The 15307-nt window shown below is 39.9% G+C and overlaps 1 protein-coding gene across 1 annotated transcript; it reads right to left on the reverse strand.

Moving 5' to 3' along the window:
- Positions 1–2695: 2695 nt before the first annotated feature.
- On the reverse strand, positions 2696–12665 carry LOC123027463 (ropporin-1-like). The gene is given in 6 exon segments (XM_044438366.1): positions 2696–2762; positions 3688–3863; positions 6792–6953; positions 11170–11265; positions 11267–11288; positions 12550–12665. Coding segments are annotated over 6 exon segments (639 nt in total).
- Positions 12666–15307: the final 2642 nt, after the last annotated feature.

Genomic DNA, 15307 nt, shown 5'->3' on the forward strand with positions numbered 1-15307 from the left:
GTTCTAACTAATCAGTTTCTAGACAGACTTATATAATATCAGTATCAAAAAAGGAAAAGACCAAAAGAATGTTCTTGAATGTATGGCAAAACATAGTAAAAGCACTTCATATTGATTTGGTATGCCTGGCATGGGTTATGTTTGACAAGTAGAGGAAATTAACCAACCAAGAGGTGACACAGTGTTTTCTGGAAGTTACACCTAGTCAGGGAAGCCTCAAGAGATGGGCTATTATAAGTTCAGATGACCTGTTCTTACAGAAGATTTGGTGTGAATGGGGAGAATACCCCCCCCCCGCCCCCGCTGCACACACACTGTGAAACAGATTTAGCATGGAAAGGCTCCCTGACTGTGGATTTATAGGCAAGACATGGAACCTTTGTTTGCAGTAGTGCCCTATTTATATTCCACAAATTTTTATTAGGGAAAGTTGCACTAGAAAGGTTTGCATTAAACATAGGAAACACCACCACCTGCATTTCTGTAGGTGATAGACACAAATCCCCAAACCTTTTGTCTTTCAGGGGGAAAAGGTACATGGAGAGTAAGCTGCTTTAAGCAAATGAGGAATTCAGAAATAAAGGTTTAACTCCTCTCCATATTTTTTTTTTTGCCAGCAGAACCTGCTTTAACTACTGAAAAAATGAGGAAGGTACTTGTACTGTGCAATTCCACTCCAGTCTTTTACAAGCTTTCACAGGCCTTTACCAAAACAAATAATTGCAAGTAGGCTAGTTTGATATTAGGTATAATACTATTATGTACCTTGGGAAGACCAGTCAGAAAAAAGAACTAATTCTTACAGGAAGGTATCACTGCAAAATGCATATATGGGGACAGTTTCTATTTCAATATTTAGGAAGTTTTAGATAAGGGGAAGCTTTAAAAAAAAAGTAATATAACTGCCTGTATTCTGAGTTGTTCCCCACCTAAAGGATGTTCCTTCTGTTTTCTGTGTATGCTTCACTGTAGCTCCCCATTAATAATTTCGTACTTTCCAGAAACACCCACATTCAGTTGCATCATGAAGTATAGCAAAGGATAAAAATTATAGGCAGTACAGAGGTTTGTCTGCATCATCATCTTTTTTTATGGTGCAAAAACCTTATTCTCTGACCGTAATCCAGGTCCTCTGGGAAAGGTTACTCAATGCACAAAATTTACATAAAAGTTTCTTGAGCCATTACCTGCTTTCATCAGTACAAATTAAAAAGTAAGCAACTTTCCATTACTGGGTTTTGTTAATAAGTTAGCATACTCTTGGGTTGAAGAGTGTGTGTGAGAGCCTTTGTTTCTGGACAGGAATAAGTATAAAAAAATGATATCAGCATGGATTAGCTTCATTTGTTAAATCAGTTTTTCCCAACCCAGTGTCTTCCATATACTGGCTGAGCATTATGGGAGTTGTAGTCCCACACAGATGGAGTATCCACCTTGGAGAAGGCTGGACTAATTGTATAGAAAGTTCGTCCTGCAAAGCGATGTTCCTCATTGTATTGGAGTAAATTGGGAAGGAGACTGGGAATCATTTGGCAACAGCTGAGGTTTTAGGAAGGTATGTTTCATAATGGGAAATGACTGAAGGCAAGGTAAGATGGGTTTCAGAGTGAGAACTGAATCACCACCCACTGGGGCATCCACAGGCTAGATGATATGATTTCTTAATGCAGTGCGTACCTGTTTTGCACTTAAGGAAGGAGCCATAAATTTCCAGGTCTTCAGTTACTTACATTACCAAGATAGAAATATAAATATGTATAAGAACATTTTTATAAATCTTCCCTAGATGGAACTGGAGGATAAACATTCTGTCATATGGCAAAAGATACAAAGATTATAATACTTTTCAAGAGTCATGCTGTTCCCAACAGGTGCTTCCAGAGGGACAGCTCCTAGCCCTACAGTCAAAATGCATCCATCCAACTGCTCTGATGTTCTCTCCTTAACAATTTTTTATGGTAATTAGAAAAGGGAAGAAATGCTAGGAAAACATGGATCATAATACAAGGTGAAGACAGCTGTACCTTTCCAGGAAATCTCTGTTGGAGGCAAGGTAATTGCATAATAAATACCTCATCCAGAACATCCTTGTATTACCTTTGTGAATTTATTTGACATGTGACAGTCACAGTTGTATCTGCTAGTATGATTTATTTACTATAGCCAAGTGAATTCTAAAGCCAATGCATTCGATGTAAGAGGTGTGCCCTATACCTGGATAAATATGTGTCTGAACAATCCTGATAGTGGACAGCAAAGTTAACAGTTTACTGTTTTGCATAACTAAGGAAAGCTCGGAAACTATGAAAGCCATGCAAGCAATTCTGACATTTTTTCCTGAAGATGTTTTTGACATTCCAGCAAATATACATTGTACTGCAAGACAGTTTAAAATGCAACAAGAGGGGAGGAGGGTGGACCTCAAATATATTTAATATAATAGGTTTGTATTTAGTAGACTATTATATTTATTTGGGTAGACGTGTGTATATCATAGCATTAGAAAGTTAACAGCAGACAGAACTCTACTTCAGTGGTACTTTCTCAATCTATGTTTCCATCTTTCTTATTGGTTGCTTTGCCAAACTGTTTATTAACGGACACAAAGGGAAAAAAGAGGCGGAGAGGCTGGCCTATTTGTAACTGTTATTCTATCCTCTGTTTCTTCTTCGTCCTACTAACATGTACTGAGAATCTACTCCAGCCTGACCCGAGGGTTCTGGGTAAAATCATTCACCTTGATCAAGCCGTCTGGCCCGATGCTGTGTAAAGAACATAAAAATACAGGTTTGCTCAATCAGCAATACTTGTTCTTTATCAAACAAACATTCTAAATTTTTCTCTCACACACAACTGTAGCAATATATTCTGTCTTTCCAAATGCCATGCTTGGTTCCAGTAACTTTAGAAAATCAAGATACAGATGCATACAGTTTTTAAAAGAGGTGCATTGGACACAAACCATGTAGTAACACTTGAAAATTAGACTGCAAGCCAATGAATGCCACAAGGTGGCACCAACCATATTTTTCTTGAACACTGAGCTACTATTTACACATGACCTTTGCCCTGTTTCTTACCATTTAAGAGCACACAGTAAACTGATTAATTCTTGGTATCATGGACAGCACAGGAGCCTTAAATCCAAAATGAGGCAGGGAGAGAAGAGTAGAGAGTTACACTGAAATGTTAGGAAAAATCTCCATGGGGAAAAATGGGATAAAGGTGCAAAGCTCTGTGTGTACTCCAGCTAAAATCAGCTGAATCTGCAATCAGTGTGGAAAAATAATTCACGTTCCTAAGCACCAGAATCAAGTTTTTTGATACATGCAACATTAGAAACTAGGATTTTCCTGGCATTCTTAATGTTGGAACCTGCTTAATGTTATTTTCTTTAATGTGCAAATCCTATACACATACTTCTGTGAATGAGTGAGTCAGAGGATTTAGCTCTTTAGGTTTCTCTATGCCTGTAACATTCCACAATAGATTAGCAGTTATTTCATAAACCAGGAGTAGGCGGCCTGCTACCCTCAAGATTGTTTGTATTACAACTCCGTAATCCCTGACCTTTTGCCATGGAGCTTATGGAGCTACTTGTCTGAAGAACCCAGAGGGTACCTGGTTGCCCAGGCTAACATAAACAGTCACACACTGTGATACTTACTTCACCTATATGTTACTTACATCTCCTGTTCAATGTAATTCAGCATTCGACTGACATGAGAAGCTGAAATCTCCCCATCTACTTCAGCAATGTATGTATAGAGAAACTGGAAAGTACTGAAGGGGATACGGGCTGGTCCGGAGTCATGCTCATTGGATAAAACCTCACATATTATCTTCAGAGTTTTTGCAATAGTCTATTTTTTAAAAAAAGATAATGGGTATCAGTTTTGGAATTAACAACATTGAGCAACTGGTTATCATCTTTTTCTAGAATTACCATCTAATAGCTCTGAGCCTGGCTAACAGCCGTAACACAGAATAGCAAGGACCCATTTTCACAATTCAACTGGACTATTGTATCTTCTGTGTAAGAATTTCTATGTGGCAGGCCACAGACTTATTCAATGGAGAAAGCTAGTTTGGTGTAGCATAGCCTTCCTCAATGTGGTATTCTCCAGATGTTTTGAACTTGTGGCCAGTAATTGAGGGGGGAGGGGTAGAAGCAGAAGGGCAAGGGGAAAAGAGAGAATACAATGGATAAAGGTAAGCTACTTTGAGGAATGCATTAATTATGTTTTAGCAATATACATTGTGATCATATAACTAGAAACTCAGTGCATACCTCCACTAGACTTTTATATGTAGAAATATACCTCCATGTGCCAAAGAAACCTTGAGGATAGCCCCAATACAGGGCTTTCTGAGATTTCTGTAATGCTGTATGAATTTGATTAGATGAAATGTGCTTAGAAGGACATTATGCTGAGCTAGGATAGCCCTCTCATTATTATATGTAAAATTACAATAGAAATAGTGGTTTTGGTTCATAATCAACTCAATTATAAAACAATAGTTCTATATGTTCCTAACAGTTTCAAATACATGTGATCTAGTTAGACAACTTTACTGATCTGGTATTTTGTAGGAGATTAAAATATTAACAATTATTTTCAATATTTTAAAATATGTAAAACATAACAAAATACCTAAAATATATTAAGTTAGATAAACCTAAAATATTATTATTTTTAAAATTTGCAAAGTTTTTTCCTTAAATATTTTCATTGTCATCATGACAAAAAGCCATCTTGAGTGCCAGCTCCTTGATGGAAAGATGGGGTATGAATCAAATAAATAAGCAGACAAACTACAGTCTTATGAATGGGAATTCTAGTCCAGGAAGTTTTTTCAAGTCCCTCCCAGAGACAGTTGTATCTTTTGATGTTTTGACTAAGGCTGTAGTTACTGTACTATCCTTTTGCCTAGTCCAAAATAGATTTCTGCTGCCTGCAGCAGAGAAAGAAGAAAATAAACCCATGAGCTGTGAGATGTTGCAGCTGCTCTAAGTGGAACTGTTTTTAGGGCTGGCCATGGCAATTCTACTCTGGTCCATAGGTTTTCATGATGGAATGGTTTATATACCTCATTGTTTCAGTCATCGACAACTCTTACTATCTCACCTTATGTTGACAAGTCATCTATGAGCACATCTGAGAATTAAGTGTGTAAAGAGGGCATATGTAACACATTGAAGGTGCATCTGCTATAAAGTTCAGATTCAGGACTGATCCTGAAAGCAGCTTTTCAAAAGTCATTACATTCCAAGTTAAGTTTGATTATCTTAGCAGAGGAAATTCTGGACAAAAAAGGTTGTCCATTGTGAGATCTACTTTCAAACCCTCTTTCCCACAGTCTACATGTTACAGTTTCAGTCTGCCACAAGGTTCATTCCTTATGATTGCAGGTTCTTTAGTCAAGGTACCTTGGGGAGAACTCCTTAGGTGCTTCACTGTAAATGGCACTAAATCCCCCTTTATTAGCAGCAGCCATTTATAGCCTTATAATGACTGATCTGTTGAGAAAGAACTTTTGGTGACAGAACACTGTTTCATAACACCAACATGAAATAAGTGCCGTAAAAAGGGATGGAGCTTATTTTAGTGCCAGGAGTGGGCTAGAAGTTTTAACATAAAACAATGAGCAACCTTTCCACAAAGCTTACTCTGGGAATGTTTAGTTATTAAATATTGTATCACTCCTAATATACTTTCCATGACTTGTATGGTTCCTACATATGTAATCACAGATTCATAGGTGAGTGATGCCTAAATAATCTTTCATAATTCTATTAGGTCATGGTATATAATAATTCAAAAGCAAAAGTAAACATCGATTTTTACCTTTGGGGCAGATCTGCAGTGACCAATGAAAAATGCAGCCTATTAGCCAAATACAGTGCAGAGAAACCTGTGATTAAACTCACTTGGAATCCTGTGCATCTGCCCTTTTCGGCGGAGTAATAAATTGCCCTCAAGTGGGGTGGGGGCTTAGAAGTAGCTTTAATAAACTGAGGTCAGCACTGAATCACAAGCCTTTTCCTGTTCACTAGGTGCTCTATGCATGTACGCATGCATGTGTGCATGCCCTCTACATATTTAATCTGAGGCCTAGTCTAGACAATCCTGGTGTTGTTCCGTAGAGTGGCCCAATTCAGACAGAAAACTGAAAAGGCCATTTTTGAACATTTCCAGTATGAACAAACTTCCTTCCAAGAAGAAAACTAGCACTCCAAGGAGAAAACTTGTAGACCAGTACATCCTTGCTTTATATATTTTTTAATTTGTTGAGAGCTTTTTTAATGCAACAAAATAATTTAAAAAGCGACCTCCCCCCACACACACTTGGTGTCTGAAGTGGTACCTGTCTAGTGTCTCTACTGCTTTGTTCTTATTTCATACTGCCTTAAAGGTATCTATGTTAGGCTTAAGTGCAATCAGATTAATCATTTGTAGGAAATGAAGGCACTCTTCTGTATTATACCCAGGTGATATCTTCACAGAACAGCTCAATAAGCCTTACTTTTGCTTCTTGTTTGTGATTGCAAAAAACCCCCATAAATGCATTTAAGGCAGTGCTAGTATGCCATAATATGTGACCAAATAGATACGTTTAGGTTGGTGGTCCATGTGTTGTTCAGGGCACAGTTGCACTGGGGCTTCTTCCTGTCATTAGTAAATTATGCATTGTCCACCACCAGACTCAAAATGGCACGGGCCCATTAAATTTAAGCTATTATGTGAAAAATACATGCAGGTTGGAAATTCAAGAAACAGGATACTTACTACTCCAAGAGAGCTACAGGCCAGAGCTAAAAACTTTAGCCATTCAATTTCTTCAGTAAAACGCCCAACATTCATAATACTGTCAAACAAATCCGTAGGGAGATTGAGCACTTTCCACATCTGGGCTAATTCATCTACGTGGACTATCAGCCTCCCACCCACCTGAAAAGAAATAATAATATTTATAATAAATGAAGAAATTATTGTGACTTTTGATATACATTTGGTCACCTTCAGCAATAATTCAGTTGCAGGGACAGTAAACATGTTGCTTACTCTATGGAAGGGATAGGCAACATATTACTCCAGCCTTTGGGATCCTTACTTCCCCAACCACTGCTACATCACTGAAATTCAGCAACATGGTACCAAGGACGGGCAGGGTGGTGGTGGTGGGATCTCTTTTTACTAAGGAAGATTGGTGGTTTGCTGGGAAAAAAAAAGAAACAATTTTAAAGCAAAAGAGCTTTCAGTGGCAAACCATCAATTTTCTTTCAAAAAGGAACTTCATTTTGTGCTGATGCACGACTGACTTTCAGTATCCTAGCAGCAGCAAGATAGCGACAGAAGGGGTGTAGTTTCTGCTGCGGTTCATGGCTGCCATCAAGTCCCTAGAAGTTGTCCATCCTCACTCTAGAGAAGACATATTATGAGGCAATCACAGGACTGAGATATAATTAAGCACGTTGGGATGCTTCTGCATTCTTTGTTTTCTGGGGCTGTGTCTGCTTGCTGTGTCACACTAATGAATGGGTCAGAAATGTCCTATTATGCAGCACTGTTAGTGGGTATGCAAGGATTGCATTAAGGATGCCACTGCTTTGCAACAAGGAGCTCTTGCAGAATTACTCCCAGAAAGGAAGTAGTCAGGGTGCAATTATTCCCTTTCCAGTTCTGTGCTAGGAATAGGAATGAATGATCATTTGGGTATACAGTGTACCTTGGCTCACGAACTTAATCTGTTCCAGGACTCTGGTCGTGACCCAAATTGGTCTTGAGCCAAGTTAAATTTCCCCATAAGGTTAATTGTAAATAAGGTTAATCCATTCTGTAACCATTTTTTAAATCAGAAAAATGTGAAGCAAAGTGACAGCAACAAAGACCATGGCCATCTCCCCCCACACCCTGAGCACAGGCTCGGCCATCTCCCCACCTGCCCAGCATGACCGAAATCGTGCCCGTCATCCCAGCGTGCTGGGGGGTGGAGAGATGGGTGCCAACGAGGCATGCTGGGGGAGGGAGGGACGGGCGCAATCTTGGCCATCTCCCCCCCCCCCGCCCCCAGCACGATTGCAGCCATCTCCCCACTCATGCTGGTTGTTGAGGGGGGGATGACTGAGATTGCGCCCATCTTTCCTGCAGGAGCATGCCTGTGATCACGCACACTTTCTCTGCACGAAATCAACTGTGATCACGGCCACCTCCCCCCGCCCCCGAGTGGGGAGATGGCCACGATTGCAGTTCCGTTCATGCAGGGGAGATGTGTGAGATCACGGGCGCACTGCTGCAGGAAAGACGAGTGCAACTCAGCACAGCCACGGGGGAGATGGCTGAGATGGTGCCCGTCTTTCCTGCAGGAGCACGCCTGTGATTACGCACACCTTCCCTACACGAAAGCAACTGCAATCGGGGCCATCTCCCCACTCGGGGCGGGGGGAGGTGGCTGCGATCTTGGTCGCCACCCAATGCGAAGTTTGTGACCCAAGTCAAAATTTTAATGAAATGTTTGTTTGTGACCTGATCTGTTTGTGAACCAAGGTGCTCGTGAGCCGAGGTACCACTGTATCAGTTTGCCAATATATTGATATATTTTATAGATGTGCCTGACAATGAGACTGAGATTTAAGTATTGAGATGACAAACAGCATAAATGGGGGTGGGGGTGGAATTCTAACTCAGAAAAGTAGCCCCCAATGATGAAACAAGGTCATGCAGCTGCTTTTAATTTACTGTATCTCAGACTAGTACAATGTGCCACAAGCACAAAACAAGAAGCATATCATGAGTCAGTAATGTACACAGATCTCCTACATCAAAGAATAAACATACAGCATACATATATGTAACATATCAAGTGGTTAAGAATTTGTAAAATGAATGAATTTTATAGTCAGAAGAACAGTTAGAAAAAAATTAACCATTTAGGAAGCAATACAGCCTCTGGACTGTGTCTAAGGGGCCACAGGATAGTTTGGTTCCCCAGTGGTCTGACCTCAGAGAAGGGAGTGGAAGATCCAAACCCCTTGCACAAGAGCAGAAAGACGTGTGCTGGGTGACTTCCGAGGACAGGAATTAAAACTTAGATTAGGGGAAGTGGGGCCTTTCAGTGGTAGTCAAGGAGACTGGAGAGGCTGGATCATCCTCTCAAATACCTTTGCTTGACAGGATGAAAAATGCAGCAAAAAAATCAGGACAGAGAGATAGGAGGTCCACCACTGTTCCTACAAGCCCCTGAATTTGGGGCTTACCATCATCAAGGGCCCAACCCATAGGTCTGCACTCTTACAGGCTTCATGAACAAATCAGATTTCAGTTACTGAATATTTCTATTGTTTTCTGTTATCCCAGCACAAGCAAAAGCACCAAGGTAGGCTGAGTCTATCGGTTAGAATAACAAGGTAAGTCCCAAGCACATAGCATACAAATTGGACTTCTAGTGTTTTTCCTGGAAGCCCACATGGGCTGGTGCCCCTTCCCTCCTACAGAGTTGATCTTCACCCTCAGAAAAATGTTGACCCAGTGATTATTTTCCTTCAGGTGCTTCTTGTGTCAGGGTTTCTTACAATTCTGAACTGGCCAAAATAGAGGAGCTTTCTCTTTAATTCTGTGTAATGACAAGGAATTTACCTTACCAAGGACATATTTTTGGCAGGGGAAAAATTGGGACCGCATTCTCAGGGCTGTCCTTTTGGGAGGCTCCATATTATGCTACCAAGCCAATTGCAGAAAATATGTAAAGGTGTCTCACTCTGCTATTATGGTGTGCTTACAAGTTCAGCAGACCAGAACTGTTCCTAGAGCAAGAATGCTGGACCCAAACCTATTTTCCAGGGCCCTAAATCTATTTACAAGTGCATGGAGTGTGGATTAATGCCAATTGACTCTTTTTTTCAAAGCTTAATTCCTAGAAGGGAGAGTGATTTCAGGGGAATCACAATTGTGGAGGGAAGGGTTAATCATACCTCCCCCTGGAGTTGCACCCTCCCCAAACAGCACATGGGCAATGAAATTTAGAAAAAACACTTCACCCATTGGAGGGTTTGTTCTCATTTTAATTATGATGCAAGGGAAAGGAGGGTTCTAGTTGAGTTGAAGTTTGGAAGGAAAGAATTAACCATTCTTTCTCTCATTCCAATAAAACCTTCAACCCTACATGGCACCTAAACCTAAAAAAAATCTGCCCTTACTGCAAAAAGAATATTTGGGGGTGGGGGATTTGATTTGAGCAAGACATTAATAGGGTGGCTTTGCAAGCCCTTTTTACAGGAACCCCAATTACTTTTAAAATGGTTTTTTTCAATAGAGTTCTTCATGGTTTTTGAAAGGAACATATATAGGCAGAGATGCATGTGAAACCACTAACTGATCAGCAGCTGGGAAAAGGCATGGCCCTCTGGACCGAGATCCCGGCAGACTGAATTTGGCCTGAAAGCCTGAAGTTCAGCACCCCTGCTTCAACCCATGTAAGCACAAGCAACAGGCAATCAGGCTTGGAAAGTATTTTTCCTTTTTGGAGTGAAGTACTTCTAGGCTGAGATTAAACATAACAAGTCATATGTTTCAGGCTACCCATTTTTCTGGTAATTGGTACTAACTAATGCAGGACTATTCTTGACCATAGATGACTAAGGGCTCAATTTCTAGTCTGCTGCTGTATCTATCCAGGTAGTGAGGAGAACTTTTCTATGCTGTCTGCCCACACTTGTTATTAGTAATAATGGCATGATAAAATTATTCTTCTGTAGGTGGTTGTAGTTCCCTATATGGCTTTATGTACACTCAGGTAAGCAAATTACCAATTATTACATTTTAATATGTGTTCACTTTTTAGAACTGAAATGTGCAAAAAAAAAAAGCTTGTTTATGTCTGGAGGGTTGGGCAGTTAGGCTCAATGGGCATACAATTAAAGGAATATTGAAGAACCATGAGAATCTTTTAAATTGTCAACCGTTTTATAACACTTCCCCAGTCACCAACTTGTATAATTATATGCTTTCTGTTTGCATCTTATCTTGCAAATGAATGAGAAAACATAATACTAAAGACAGTTATGTGAACCACATCCAAGAGTTGCATAAAATAGCAGAGAACCTATGCATTATGAACACACAAGCCTCTTATGTACTTGCCCAAAAATGGAAAGGAGATGTTTCTTACTCTCTGGTGTAAGACCTTCAAGAGCTCTGGAGTAAGCTCTGCCCAGGTTGATAAAGGTACTCGATCTGCTCGTTCTCTTCCCGGGGGAAGCTCCCCCCCGGGCCATGGCAGAAAAATAGCTACATAAGAGACAAAACAGGTGTTTGCATTTATCAACAGCTGTAATTATAAAAGCAACTTGATGATTGGAATGTATACTGCATATTTTCAAAAGGTATACATGACAAATCAAGCCTTAGTGGGACAAAACATAGGACATGGTCTGAAAGATCATGGTGTAGCTCTTGTTAGTGATGGGTCAAGATGGGTGTTTAGTGCTTGAAAAATTATCTTCAACTTTTATCAATTGTTTTATTGTATTTTATTGCATTATGTATATCATTCTGAAAGTTTCAACTATAGGAGAAGTCATAAAAATGAATGAATGAATGAATTAATGAAATAAAGCTACTTGGAAACAACACGGAACACACTTTCTTCTATAGAGGAAAGGCAGAATATTCATATAGAATAAATATACATGATATTTATACCTCAAGAAAATCAAGCAAATAAAACCACATCTGGAAAAATAATTACTTTACTGAATAAAACATACCAAATTATAAAATGTCACTGAAGATGAAAAAAGGCAAACAACTTCTTTACAGTTTCAGAGATGAGGCAGTAGGTGGTAAATCATAATGAAGTCTAAAAAATGGAGTCTATTTAGCTTGACAATAAGTTCAATTGCTCCCTTTTCAGCCTCTGTTACCACCCACTTTCAGTTAGAAACTGTTGGCAGGGGGTTGCCAGCACTGATTTTCAGCAGTATGGCAGCAGGAATTGGGCCACCTGTGGAGTGACCCCCAGACCCTTTAAAGGTATCTGCCTCTTCTCTGAAAGCTAAATGGAAGGTAACGTATGATGATAATATTGTTTCCTTATTAAAGCTTTGTGAGATGCCTATTTAGCTTGTGTTCTTAGCAAGAAGCCTTTGTCGACATTACATACAGGGAAGTGAAAGCTGAATGTCACTCCGGGTCTATATTCCAATTACTTTACAAGGATATAAATCCTTATGATTTCATATTTACTGTTCTAGGATTACTTTTCCCCTCCCTGAATGTCTTCACTGAACCAAAGATCTTTGTGGCAAGCTTGAGCAACTCCTTATAAAATAATGCTTTCCCCTCTGTAATGAAAGCTTCATTAATACCTTATGTACAACACAAATCCACTTTGAAAAAGCGGTGTGGTGGTGTTGGCAGCAGGCCCAAGCACACACAGCAAGACACCTCAGACTTAGAATTCCACAAGTAGACCTACATCTGAACAACCTGTAAACAAGTATAATACTGGATTTAAGTGAAATTGTTTTAAAAGAAAATATTAACTCACTCGGCAGCCCATTGTATCAGATCTGGAGGCTGGGTCCGAATAGCAGCTTTTGTAAACTGCTTCAGCAAATCTGGAAGCTCTGGTGGGATGCATACTTGTTTGTCTGTTTGTGGCATAATTACTCTGCCTATGAGAAAAAAAGAAAGATTTTTTTCAGCCTTGCCTGGTAAATATGAAAAAGCACATCACAATTAACTAGTGAAGAAAATGAGCTGTCCTTAATGTGAAGGTTCAGCTTTAGGATGCAATGTTTTGCATGTGTAGAGAGGAAAAAAGTTTTCCATCTCCCAGGATTCCCATGAGTTGGTCCAGTGATGACTAAATGTGCATGCCATGGAGTCAATGAGAATTGCTCAGATTTCTAGGGAGTATTATCAGTTCATGCAGGATGTTTTCTGGGCCTCTTGCACCATTTATTATCGTCACACAGTGTACAAAAGCACTCATGTGCAACACTGCACTGCAGCTGTGCTTTGCAAGGTCTTGCATCCTAAAGCCTGTTGCATTAATGGGAACCCTGCCAAAAGGCAGCCTCCCTCACTGTGTCATTTTTTAGAAACTTTAACTTTGTACTTAGTTTTTGTACATGAATAGACTCTGCTTAGGTCTCCATGGAAAGATTAGGAGCAGAAGATAATATGTTCTTTCTTACAAGCTTTCTCTGAATATTTCTGTAAAGAGTATCGAGGAACACCAGGAAGCTCCCAAGAAAGTCCTGGGAACTGTGTTCCGGTGCAGTAGCATCTCATAGGACTCTTTTATATGCTAGAAATCATATACAACAGCAATTTTCAAAGTGGCAGCTTGACTGCCCAGAGGAAGCATGGACTAAGAGTTTCTCTTTGAATGTCTGAAGCCTCCCTCTGCTAGGATAAAGCTTTGTTCTTATGAAAGTATAGATGTTTTCATTCCTCACTTGGCAGCTGCAGATTGTGATATGTGTCTCTGTGTGATATGGACTACTTCCATTAGGTGGAAACTCATATTTGATTCATCACAATATAGTTTAGACTATTACACTTACTGGACACTAAACTCCACTGGGGTTTATTTCTGAGTACTAAGGATTATGGTGGTGTTTGCTGCCTTTCAAAGTGACTAGTTAGTATAGGAAAGATTCTCCTAACACATATTTTATGTGAAAATTCTCTTCAGTTCTAGCTCCTTGTGAATTTAATCTCAAATTAATCTGCTCCCATTCACTCATTCAGATTTGAAACCTTCTGTGAACTTTCATTGTTAAATCTTCAGAAGGTCTCCTTTGCCATGCTTTAACCACCCATTCTATGAGGCAAGGACTGATTAGTATGTAGATAATGATTTTATTTAGATCTTGAGAATGTCTTGGACAAGCTGTGAAGGGCACTCTGTCTATTCATCCAAACTATTAGAATTGCAGGAATGGGCTAGGATGAAAGTGACTGTGAGGAGGGGGGGAGGAGAGGGGGAGGAACCTTGGAGGTTCATGGTTTCTGCTGTTGGTGGGACTTTTATATAGAAAAGGGTAATAGATGAGTGATAGTGATAATAGTGGACAGGTGGATAGATGAGTTACATAGGAAGGTGCTTTTAGATTTTCTTAAATGTATGACTTACAAAATTCTTCCACTGATAAGTTCACTATGTTTTTACTGCTGCTGTTAGCTATGCTATGGGCTTGGATTTTGTGTCCTGAGGTAAATTCAGCTGTAATTGGGAAATGCAAAAGTAGTCTTGTCCCAAATGGGTCCAGGGTTCCCTAGCTGCTGAATGGAAATGTAGGGTGGGGTTCTGGTTTGGATTGCAGTACTCGGAAAGACACTGATAAGTGGATTTAAATAATAGTGCAATTTTGCTTAAGTGCAACATGCAAAAGCAAGTAGCTACTTCATTTCTTTATGACATCTTGTCTTGTAGTTTTAACCATTGCTTATGACAGGAAAAAACAGTGTCGGTTGAATAGAAAGATTATTTTTGATAAATATCTTAATATTATAAAGTATTACAAATACCTGAGACTCACCCTGAAATAGCTAAAAAGAAAACACAAGGAAGAGACAGGGCAAGACACAGTATGGGAATTGCCATAAAGTAAACTTCTTACAGATGCAGTTTCATGGAATATTTAGTTAGTATCATTAATGCCAATGTACTTTGTTGACTGGCCCATCCCAACCCACTAACCCATCTCTATTATTTTCATCAACGTATTTGACAACATTTGTCATCACTTCATGGTTGTCTCTCCTAAAGACAAATGTGTCTCCCATCTTTGACATAGGCCTTGCATCCAATAGCCCATGTTGCTGCCAGGATAAGCAAAAGGGGTTAAGAATTCTGGCCCTGTTCCTTTTCTGCAATTACCGGAGGCTGAGACGTCTCAGCCTCTTTGTGAAGATCGCCCAGCTGTTGTTTTGGGACAGTCACACCAAGCTCTATAGGATTCTTCGCACTGCTCTCACCAAAGGTGGACCCTTGCATTAACTCAGGACTGGGCCCTTTGTCTGACTGCAGCTCCAGATATCCTAGCAACTGTCGCTCTACCTCACAAAGGCACTGATTCTGTCAGGTGCTGCAAATAAGTGGCAAGAGAGGTCAAAAGCTGTTGGAGTTCTCAGTGGGCAGTTAGGAGCAGGCTTTCAGTGGAGGGAGTAGGCAGGGAAGTCTCCAATGCCTTGTGGAGGGCAGGCCTTTTTTTTAGGAATTTCACGGCTTTTCATATCCCTGTCATAGTCATGAAATACCTTGTTTATACTATGGCCTGGACAAATGAATTTGT

The sequence above is a fragment of the Varanus komodoensis genome, unplaced genomic scaffold, assembly GCF_004798865.1.
Source record: "Varanus komodoensis strain SLA01 unplaced genomic scaffold, ASM479886v1 scaffold32, whole genome shotgun sequence".
NCBI classification, from domain to species: domain Eukaryota; kingdom Metazoa; phylum Chordata; class Lepidosauria; order Squamata; family Varanidae; genus Varanus; species Varanus komodoensis.